Source organism: Miniopterus schreibersii (genome assembly GCF_964146895.1).
Source record: "Miniopterus schreibersii genome assembly, chromosome: 12".
NCBI classification, from domain to species: Eukaryota; Metazoa; Chordata; class Mammalia; order Chiroptera; family Miniopteridae; genus Miniopterus; species Miniopterus schreibersii.
Genome location: NC_138112.1, coordinates 15,763,133 through 15,774,896, shown reverse-complemented (window position 1 = coordinate 15,774,896; position 11,764 = coordinate 15,763,133). Strand labels below are relative to the sequence as shown.

The 11,764-nt window shown below is 40.9% G+C and overlaps 1 protein-coding gene across 1 annotated transcript; it reads right to left on the bottom strand.

The window, feature by feature from the left end:
• Positions 1 to 442: 442 nt before the first annotated feature.
• On the bottom strand, positions 443 to 8,808 carry LOC308564949 (stromelysin-1-like). Its single transcript, XM_081153662.1, has 10 exons — positions 8,643 to 8,808; positions 7,211 to 7,455; positions 6,968 to 7,116; positions 6,707 to 6,832; positions 5,014 to 5,178; positions 4,696 to 4,834; positions 3,680 to 3,813; positions 3,120 to 3,279; positions 1,893 to 1,996; positions 443 to 842 (listed from the first exon to the last, which is right to left on the bottom strand). Exons 1-10 carry the CDS (start codon positions 8,760 to 8,762, stop codon positions 742 to 744), a joined length of 1,443 nt encoding a protein of 480 aa, XP_081009788.1. The 5' UTR covers positions 8,763 to 8,808; the 3' UTR covers positions 443 to 741.
• Between the last annotated feature and the right edge of the window lie 2,956 nt (positions 8,809 to 11,764).

Genomic DNA, 11,764 nt, shown 5'->3' with positions numbered 1-11,764 from the left:
GGCAGGGAAGGGGCTCCATTGAGGGCATACCAGGTAAATGGGAAAGATGAACAGGTTTAATTTTCCCACCTGAAAACTGAGGTGTGTGAAGTAGGTGATTTGCTATAATGATAAGGCTCTGCTTCACAGTTTTCCCCAGATCCTGCCCTACCAGGTCACAGCTGCCTTAGATCTTTCTCCTAGGGTATGTCAGGAGCACATGATGCCTGGGTGGTGGAAATAAACATCCTGCTTGTAGGGCACCTGGGGAGAGCAAGTCGTGAATTGTCCTCAGTCCTGGATGAGCCCATTGTGAGGCCACAGCCATGGAGACCCTCCCCATCCCCCCACCACCTCCAGTGGCCGAGCATCCCAGGCTGCCTACTGCTCAGTCCACAGTGTGCTCAAGACTGTGAGGACAGCTTCTTCTTGAAACAAACAAGCAAAAACACATCCACAAAATAAAATAACTGAAAATCCTCTTTATTAAATAACAAGCAAATTGTATATATACAATCCCTGGTCTGTTGCACATGAGTGCTCCCCCTTCTGCGGAGGTTGCTCCATGGGACCAAAGTGCAAGCTCAGCAGCTGGTGTAAATGCCCCATAATACTTGTAATTCTGGTGAGAGGCGCAGTTCGCACTTGCATTCTCAGGCGCTGCGCGTGCAGGAGAACATGCACCATTTCAGTTCACAAAGACTGATGAAGAATGACCAGCCTCATTGAAAATGCCTGTGTTGTGCCTCCTACGCATCTCTCCTAACAGTTAAACCAGCTGTTACTCTTCAAAATATGTGTCACTCTCTTTGCATTTGGGTCAAACTGCAACTGCGAAGAGCCACTGAAGAAATAGAAAAACCCTGCAAACACAGACAAGGGAAACAGATATTTTTTTCAAATAAGTAAATTTGGCAGCATACAAAACTCAGAATAATAGATAACCAGAAGTGGAAAGTGTTTATAGAATTTACTATGTGCCAGGGACTGTGTGTTAAGCATTTTACGTGTTGTTGTTTTTCCCCACTTATTTCTGCAGCAGTCCTTTGAGGTAAGTATAGCTAACTCCATTTTATAGATGGACAAGTTGAGGTTCAGACAGATTTAAATGCTTGCTCCAAGTCCCTCAACAAGGAAGGGATGGAGACAGCATTCCATTCCAGCTCTGTCGGAGAGCAAAGCCAGGCTCTGGGTTAGGAGGTTACTCTGCTTCCAATCAGTTAAAATTCTCTGCTTCTTGGGAGATTATAATCTCTTTATTTTCTTTCTTCCTAGCATTCCTCCTCCCCTTTCCCCACATTGCAGCCTGAGGGGCATTTCAGGCTTTAGAGAAGCACAGAGGACCCGCTGTGGCTCTGTCTCACGGTGCTCTGGTTACTCAGTAAAGATCATCGGCCTCCACCTGCCTATCCTTGAGTGGGAAAAAAGTCTTTTTAAAACTTCGGGTACATGCAACATAAGTATTTGCAACTGACTAATGTGGCCAATGCCTGACGACTCAGGAAAGGTAGAGAAAACTCCCTGGGAATTAGTAGTAGTGCTCGCATGGGGTAGAGAAAGCCAGCCAGCCAGTGTGAAGTTTGGCCACACCCCAGGAGGGGAGTTTTACACTGGCCTGGTCATTTGAAAGGCAGTAGCTCTAGACGTAAGGCAGTGATGCTTAAAAGCTTTGATTTTACCTGGGTGTATAAAATTAAGGAGAGAAATTTGAGCTAAATGGCTTTATGATTCAGAACAACTTATTATGTGAAGTAGGTGCATGATTGGTTAAAAATTGGTAAATTTAAATTTGGGGAGGGAGGAGAAAACTGGTTAAAGAAAACCTGTTATTAAAAAGTGCGTCAATTCTCTTCCCTCTAATACCATAAAATGTTTCAAGTGCCCCATTGCCAACAAAATAAATGTCCTCTTACCAAATGATTCAAAAACAGCATCGACCTTTGGGCCAACCCCTGGAAAGTCTTCCACGATTCGCCTGGGAAAGCCCAGATCCATAGAGCGTTTCTTCTCATCAAATCTGCAGCAAATGAAAGAATGCAGCTCAGCATGGCTCAGAGGCCACGTTACCAAAATTCTTAATTCCACATTGTTAGGTTTAATGTGGAATTCTAGTGAACTTTCCAAGTGCCGCAAGTAAACGGCACACGCGCTTAGCACTACAGAAACACGTGACTGTCGTGCTACGCAAACTTAGCTCTTACTGTATCTGCAGCCGGCACAGAGGCAACGTGCTGATCTAGCAGATGCTGCTTGTTAGTATATTTTTTAAGTCTGAGCAGAAAGAACCTTAATCATTTTTCTATCACAAGAACATGAAGGTGTGAACAGATACATAAAGTGAGTCGAATCAGTCATCTAAATACAAATTTCAAGTTCTCCACCACACCCGGCTTATGCGTGCCTTCCCACCCTGCACAGCTGGGTTTCCTACGGCAGTCTCTCTGCAAAAGGAATTAGTCTGAGAAGCAGAGCACAGTAAACGCATTTTGGACCCACTGGGTGGACCTCGGCTGGTCTGCTCGGACGTCTCGGTCTGCGCGGATGGCAGGGAGCGGCCTCTCTCTGAGTCGGGGGTCCTATTCCATGAACCCAGCGGCCTGTGCTTATTTGCCCTCTGAAGCAGGGAGAGGTGGTGAGTGGCTAAGGTTAAGGGAAGCCCTTGAGAACCATGCAGTAAAGTTGGGAAGACAAGACAAACACCCAGCGAGACACTGAGTAGATCTTTCTGACAATGGGAAAGGAGTCCTAAATTTTGGCCTGGATTCTCAGGGCTTCTTTCCCCCCCAAAAAAGCCCAGTTAGGTTTGGAGTCCAGGAGGACAAGCTGCATGGAGGTGGTGGGACTAGAGCCAGGACTTGAGGAGGGTGGGCCTGGGGCAGGTGGAGGAGAGAAGAGGCCACTACTGGCAGGTGGGCCAGCAGCCAAGGGGAGGCCCCTTCTGTCGCATGTGGACTTGAAGCAGAGAGCCCGTGGGCGCCTGTCACCAGGCGCTGCTGTTACAGTGAGCGCTTCCCTCAGGTGGCCAAAGCCCTTCTTTCTACTGAGAGGGGAGCAGAGCCGAGGGACACAGGGAATTTCCTTAGAGAACAAGACTTGTTTCCCTAATTAGGCTCCATACAGTCACCCCAATCGCGTATTACCTCCAGTATTTGTCCTCTACAAAGAAGTATGTTTTCCTCTTTTCTTTATCAAAAACGGCTGCATCTATTTTCCTTACTGTTGGCGGAAAACCCAGGGTTTGGATGCCTCTAGGGTAACCTGCTTGAATCTCACTTCCTCGGACAGCCCAGAACTGATTTCCTGTTAAAAAAAATAATTCAGTCACGTTGAATTTATCACAGTTAAACCTTTGGGCCTTAGAAATACAGTATGTTTTAGCACCTTTGGTTTTATAATAAAAAGGAAACCAGAATTTTAGGTTTGCTCACCAGCTCAGGGTGGACATTTAATAAAAAATTTGCCCTTTGAATGAATGAGCACAGATCGAGTGAGGGAATATACAACTGAGAAATTTACATTGCTGTGTTCATTTTTAACATCTATAATATATAAATAAAACAGTACGAGTTCCAGTCATTTTGTCATTACCTTAGAGTAATAAAGTAGACAGAATTTGCCACAATAGAGAAAATTAAAGTCCTATTCAATTTTTCTGTGAGAAGGTTTATTTCAACAAGTTAAATAATTATATAATAATTACCTTTAAAAATGAAAACAATATCCTTGGTCGTATCTTCATAGGCAGCATCCACTCCAGAAGGAAGAGACGGCCAAAATGAAGAGATCCGATAAAACCCAGGTTCAAGAGCCCTTAGGGGTTTGCGCCAAAAATATCTGGAACACGTGTAGAAAGAAATGAAAATTGAAAAACAGCCTTTCATCTTTTAGCATATTTTCCTCATTGCCCTGCCTCACGCATCTTCCCCCATCCCTTATGATCTAGGCTTGATGACGGATAGAAATCAGGCATATTCCCACTGGGAAATTTTTTTTTTTTCTTAGGAAAACTGCACTGGCCCTTCTGCCATAGGATCACAGAATAACATCTTCTGTGAAACGAGAAGTTACCCTACAATGCAAGTTAATTAGCTGAGTGTAAACTTAAAATACCTACAATTCATGTAAAACAGTGTATATGTTATATCATCTTTTACATTTTCAAAAACATAGGCAGATGTGTGTGTAAGTATACGGACTATGTAAGTATGTTTTCGTATGTGCAGGGAGGAATTCTGGAAGGAAAAAAGGGACCTTTGACTATGGAGAGATGGGGAACTGAGAGTCGATGATGTGAGGGAGAAGAGGTTTGAACTGTCTTCCCATTTGTGCAGATTAAATGTTTTATCATGTGTATATTTATCCAGCAGTGAGCAAATGAATTAAGTGTAATGCTATTCCGGTGTCATTTTTAAGGAAGTAAAGACAAAATTCTGATTTTAAAGTCCTACTTGTGCCTTTTGAAACAGAGTGATGACTTCCAACATTTGGGAACAATTAGAGGGCAAGAATTAAATCGTGCCATGTAAGTCTTTGAAAATGAACTTGGCAATTTTAGGAAAATGTGGGAATTGGAGCATCAGATCAGAATAATTCCAATTCAGAGGAATCATTTTTGCTTATAATGTTTAAAAACCTCTATTAAGTTTCTATTTGTTTTCATTTCTAAGCCTTGGGCATCAAAAGAATAGATAGGAAAACATAATTTTTGGGTCTAACCTGTCTTTAAAGAACAGGATTTCTCCCCTCAGAGTGCTGACTGCGTCGAAGGACAAAGTAGGATCGCACATGGCAGGTGCCTCAGGAGGCGCGGGCTCTGTGGGCACCACAGGGTCGTTGGGGGAAGCAGCGGGGGGTCCTAAAGGAACAGATGTGAGGATGCGAACATTAGGAGGGATGCGATGCTTGTCAGTGTATATTCTCCCCAAACAGTCTCCAAGTGCTCTGAGCTGACGGCCAACGCCTATGCGGCATTTGAAAGCTTCCCTGGAGATCACCCTGCAAAGCCAGATGCCCGGCTTCGCCAGCATCACTCACCGTACAGGGACTGGATGCCATCCACGTCATCCCGAGAGAGGCGGAACCTGGCCAGGTTTGTGCGTGGGTTGTACACCGGGAACATCAAAGCTTCAGGGTCCTTTGAGTGTTCGAGACCCAGGGAATGGCCAAGTTCATGAGCAGCAGCGAGGAATAAATTGATCCCTATTTAGGCAATCATAAATAAGAGTTATGTATTCCATAAATAAATGTACATTGCAGATGTCAGCTGTGTATTTTATTTGTTTACTTTAGGAAGCACGCAGGGCTTTTTTTGCCTTGTTTTTTGTTTAATTGATCAATTGACTGATGACACACTTAATGGAAAGCCAAGTGTTTTTCAAGGCTCATTCTTGACATCAATCTTTGTGACAAACTGTCCAGCCATAGCCAACTGCTCCCCTCTCAGGAGCCTATTAACCTCATGAGAACCAGTTCCCTTTCCTTGTACTCTGGAATGGAACAAACCTACGAGTTTAACACATCAATAAATATTTCTCATTTGTCAATGAAAACCTAAGCACTATTTTCATGTATTGACATTTGTTGGTTACAGACTAAATTAAATGAATCACAGTTTATTTATCTCAGTTATGAAATTCTTAAACAATCTTACTACTGTTATTTGTCATTCTAATATTACTTGCATAGCTTTTCAGCCATGATGATTATTCAATACATATTGGGTCCAAAAATAACAATAATGATAGGTGTCATAGAATTTATAAAATTGGTTAAAAACACAACATGCCCAATCATGTCTGGCATTTGTCACAAAAGAGATTTTGGCCACACAAACACTAGTTATATTCAGATTTTTTTCTTCTACTATAAAAATAAATTAGAATCTGAAATGAGAAGGCATTAGGTAATTAGGATTGAAATGCCAGGTAAGTCAACTTTACTTTTAAATTCTCATTTGAGATTTTGAGGGAAAGAGTTATTAATTCAATCAAACAAAGAATTTTATCCAGCACTAACTAACCTCACGTTTGTACTCTCTACAGGGATTCTGTTTGCATTTTAATTATAAATCCCAATTAAGTTTCAAAAGTAGTATTATTTATTTTAGCTAATTGTTTGAAACTTTGGAAGCCATACCTCAAAGTACCCAATTTTAAACCGAGAAGCATTCTTCTACCTAAAAAGTTTGGACATTTTTTTGAGGGTAGTCCTTTCATTCAGAACAAGTCCATAGTAACCCTTCTTAACCTGGAGGGAGTAAAATGTTATTCTAACCAGAAGCACCTAAACTGAAAGCTCAGTTTCTGGAATTTAATTCTCATTTCTGTTTGGGAGAGTAAAGAAGTCAATGGGGGACATTTTCCCCAATTGGATATAACCAATATCCAGGGCATATGTTAGTGCAAATTCAAAACAATACACTACAAATTGGATATCTACAATCTGATATGATGAAAAGTTGTTCTTAATGATGGTTTACGATCACACAGGAACCAGAGTCATCAAAGAAATACTTAATGATGCTTCCTATATCGTTCTTACCTAGACAGAAAATAAACCTTTAGACATCTGAAAATGTTTTTAATAAAGATTAGGACAAAAATATATTCTGTTGTTCCTTGACCCATCAGGATATCCAAAATAACCCATTTCTTAAATATTCTTAGTTTTTAAGAATTTTCCAAATATGAAAAAACACCAAAATCATTCTGAGAGATGTGTAACTAACCTGATGTATCCTTTGTCCAGTGTTCATCATCATCAAAGTGAGCATCTCCGTTCATTCCTGGCCCAGGTGGAAAGGCATGAGCCAAAGATTTTCCAGGTCCATCAAAAGAGAAAAAGTCTCCATGTGCTAATAGACAGAAAAAAAATTACTGAAAAGATAGGTAATTGTAATCTCTTTGGAAACTTTCCAAATAAAACACCACCAAGTAAGTAGATGTGTTTCATGTTTTTGTTGTTAATGTTGCTTGATTTCATTTCTTACCTCCAACTGCAAAACTGATCATTATGTCAGCCTCTCCTTCATAAATCTTGGAGAATGTCAGTGGAGTCACCTCCTCCCAGACTTTCAGAGCTTTCTCAAAGGCAGAATCAATAGCGTCTCTTGGCAAATCCAGTGTGTAATTCACAATCCTGAATGAGAACAATTGAAGACGGTAAGATTTTCTCCTGACATAGCCATTTGTAAAATCTCAGTATTATGTGAAGCCCTCTTGGGACCCATTACCTGTAGGTAAGGTGAGTTTTCCTCCACTTTGGCATGCCAGGAAAGGTCCTGAATTCTCGAACATCAGGGACCCCGCACCTGGGCTTGTGCATCACCTCCAGTGTGTCTGAGTCCAGCTTCCCTGTCACCTTCAGTCCCAGGAAGTTCTGCATTTCTTGGATTTTTTTAACAACCAGGCTACTGTCCTTTCTTCTAACAAACTTTTCCACATCCTTTGCAAGGTTGTAGTAGTTTTCTAGGTAGTGCTATTGGAATAATCAGTGTAGGTTTTAGGTCATTCTTAGGATTTTTTTAGCCTTCTATAGTACATTTGTGCAGTTGTTCACTCAATCTATGTGAAGCATTCCTCCAGTTTGCTGAATTCAAAATAAGTGTCATGCTGTTTAATTTTTTAATTACAGACTCTTCACTTTTGTTTTATCTTTGTAACTAAATAATCTCTACAGCTTAGTTTACTAACAAAACAATTCAAATGAAGTAGAAAATTTAATATGTATCTACTCAATTTAAAGGAGAAAAACACACACCAACTTCTTTAGGCATAATTGAATATTTCAGGTATATTTATCCAATTCCCTCAATTTTCTTTTTTATGTGTCTCACAAGGACTTGGTTTAAGAAAAACAAGTGGACAAATCCCTGTGTCTAAACATGACACTAGCAGCATAAAAATCTAGCTAATCTTACATTGGATTAAAATACCTAAAGAAGTTCCCTGTGGGGGTCCAGAACAAGGCATCCCAAAATGTGCCTATGTGGTGTGCAAATTGTTTCTGGCTAAAGGTGACCTTAGCCACAGGCTCAAGAGAAACTTCTGTACCCTCCCCTGCCCCCACCCTTAACTCCTTAGAAGAATTTGAATTAGAGGCCATGCCTGTAGGGGATTATCAACAATAACCCTTTTGACCCCTACATGGCAGGGCAAACTTTTATTTACTAATCATCCCTTCTCACCCTGCAATGACCCTGGAGCCCGGAGGTGCATTACTTTTCATCCCTAGCTCAGGATGTCAGGCACCTCAATACCTTTTCTGTCTCTGAACCTCTCCTGTTTGTGTGGTCTCTAAACCTGCCTTGTATGCAGGGTTCCCATACATATATATCTGTTAAATTTGATTATTTTCTCTTACAAAAAAAAACAACTAAGGAATTCCAAAGCAAGATACATTTCATACGCTCTCCCTGCTATGCTCTCTGTGATCTCAGGAAAACACCTAGTAGACCTGGCCTTCGTTTGGTCCTGCGCGACAGGAGGAGCCTGAATTTGTGATGCCAAGACCCTTTCCACCTGCAACAAGTTATACGACTCTATCTTTGAAGCATCCCTGCATCACATTTCAAACCACTCTGCATGAGCTTTATGAATGGAAAGCGGAGGTGGTTTCCCCACCTGGCCCGGTGAACAAGCTTGAGGGCTATATCCCGTAATTACCTGAACCAGGTCCATGCTGTTATCTTTGTCCCTTGCAGCTCCTTCCAGTGGCCGGGCTGAGCAAACTGCCACACACAGCAACAGCAGCGCAGGAAGGTTCCTCATTGCTCCTGGCTTCATTCAGATCTGGGTTGTCTTGACACCTTGCTCTTTGCCTTCCTCCTTCTAAGTCCACCCTCCGGAGCCCCACTTTTATAGGGTGACAATGTTTGTTTAGGTCACCCACAGCTTGATTCACGATCCCTGTCATCCGAATAGCAGCAGGACCATGTCCAAAAATTTCAAATCTAAAATAGGATCATACAAGCTACTTCACTAATTTCTCTCAACCTTTCCAATTGTGCAAGTCAAAATAGTGATTAATCTCCAGGAAATGCTTCCTGTCTTACTAAGGAGAAAACTGGGTGTTTTTTTTCTACTCTGGAAAAAAATGACTGGAGTTTACGAAGCAATTTATGTTTATGTGTTTGAGAGGAGTAGGATGACTTAATAAAAAGTCAGAATTGCACAGAACTTTTCGATGCAGTTTTGAAAAGAATATATTTAAAATCAAATGTTACAAGATGTAAATTCTTGAAAAGCTGTACATATATAGCTATCGTAAATACTATCAGATTCCGTAAAAAACACACAGAAGAAATAACACCTAGAATTAAATTGGAAGGGAGAATTTCTTTTTTGTGTCTTTGATTTGAAATACCTACTACTGCTTTCTGGATGGATTTGTTAGTCCCCAGGAGGAAAAAATGACAGGCGGGATAGAAGGAAGGGAAGGGGAGGGGAGGGGAGGGGAGGGGAGGGGAGGGGAGGGGAGGGGAGGGGAGGGGAGGGGAGGGAAGGGAAGGGAAGGGAAGGGAAGGGAAGGGAAGGGAAGGGAAGGGAAGGGAAGGGAAGGGAAGGGAAGGGAAGGGAAGGGAAGGGAAGGGAAGGGAAGGGAAGGGAAGGGAAGGGACAGAAAAGAAAAAGGAGAGGGGAGGAGAGAAGAAAGATGAGCACCATGGAAATGAAATTTAGGATGGCTCCTTTTAACTTGAAGGCATCTACTCACTGGAAATTACAGAGAAGGAAAAGAGATTGAAAGTGGATTTTTTGAAAGTGTAGAAGGTAAAGACAGAGGAGAACTTCAGCCCAGTGAACGATGTCACTCATTTCTGTAGGTTAAATGTTAAAAGGCGACGCTGTAATGAGAAGGGACAGGGAAGTTAAAAAGCAACCAAGCCTAAGAAGGAAGGGAGGGGAGCAGAAGGAAAGGAGAGAGAGAGGGAGAGGGGAGAGGAGAAAGGACAGAAGAGAGGGAGGGAGTAAACCAGGCCTAGAGGGGAACTGCGGGCCCTGGGAAAAAGACGGGCTGGGGGTTTTTCCAGCACAGAAATGAAAATGCCTGTTCCACAGAACAATCATTAGTTACACGGCTAAATAGATACAAGGGCCAGATAATGACTAGTTTTGTAAATCTGACTTCCACGAATCAGAAACCTGAAAGTAACCCTAAATTTAATGTGATCCACATTTGGATGCAAAGGCTGGCAGTTAGTCCCAGTAACACTGCATCTGATAAGCTTTCTCGTCCATCTCCCTGCTTATCATTCCTGTCTGGGGCTACTCAGATAAGGGTATTTGGTGCTTAATACCTCCAGCTGATGCAGTCATTCCTTTAGCTAGACATTCCTTTATCAACTGTCTGAGTCTTAAATGCTTCAGAACGCCCGAACTAAGACTGTGGGTTTGGAGATAATATCTAAAAGAGAAATTCAGAGGGAAAAAGACCAAATCAGCTATTTAAAAATAGCAAAGAAGGAAAGATGAAACGAAAGAAGAAGGCAGGAAGAATACAATGTAGGAGAGGAGATGATCGCTGGGTAATTAATTCTATAAGAAATAAAGAAAGAAGTTGTATAAAAATTATGTAGGAGGAAACGTGTTTACTTTACTAAAAGCTTATAGATACATCCACAAACGAGTGGAGTATGAAGTGATTTGGACATGAAGGAAAATTCTAAAGAGTAACGTAGCTAAAGAGTAACCTAGCTTGTTAGCACCAGTAGAAATGTCTTTCTTCTATTCATGTAATTATTTCATTTTCTCATAAAACCTCCCTGTTTTTACCCCATAATTGGGTAATAATTTGGGTTTCTGCCAGAATCTATGCCCTCGGATTATAATTCTTTTCTATCTCAAATAAATGCTTGGTACCTTTCACTTTGGCTTTTTATTTTTAGGTTAACAGTCTGCAGCTAATTTGTTTAGTTTATTCTGTTAGTGATGGAAAGCCATGTTTATATAAAACAATTTAATTACACTTTTTATGTTTCAATAAAGTTTTATATTTTTATTATAGAAAATTTAGAATGTAGAAGAAAGGTAGACAGAAGAAAATAAATCACAGTCATACTACAAGGAGAAAAATACTATTAACGCTTCACTGTATCTTAATTTTTAAATACCTGTATTTTTTACATCATAAAGATCATGGGAAAGTTATAAAATTTTATCTATTTTTTTCAATAATTCAGAATCTCAAAATTCTAAGTCAGGCCATATATGCTAATGTTATACCTATTTGCCACAGAAATTTCAAGCATTTTAGTTGGAAAGTGAACTAGAATACAAAAGGGAATTAGGAACAGACAATATCTGCACGTGGATGGCTCAGTCTTCTGTCATTTACAAAAGCTTAATGATTCACATCACTCAACATGAGTGGTATAAAATGTTGAAATCCCTCATTCAAATTCCTGAGCAATGACAATGGCCTTATATGTGGCTCTAGGCAACTCGGATTTTACATACAGAAGGACAGTGTTTTGTAATATTCTTGGCACAAGTATTCCGATTATGCAACAGAATAACATTAATTAAATTGTTGATCTTCCAACAGGCAGTATAGTACATCTGATTCTAGGGTAAAACATGTTGCTGGAGAAATATTTTTTCCCATATGAGGATTAGAGTGGAAGCTGAAGGGGAACAGGTGTGAGAAACAGCATGGACCAAGCAAAACCCCAGACTGCCAAACCCACCTGACAAGCCATATTTCAATTTAAAAAAATGACCTTGTCAGCAAAGTGAGGAAAGGCAGCTCTTTTAAGCTTTTTCTGGCCTGACTGGCATATTCTGAAATT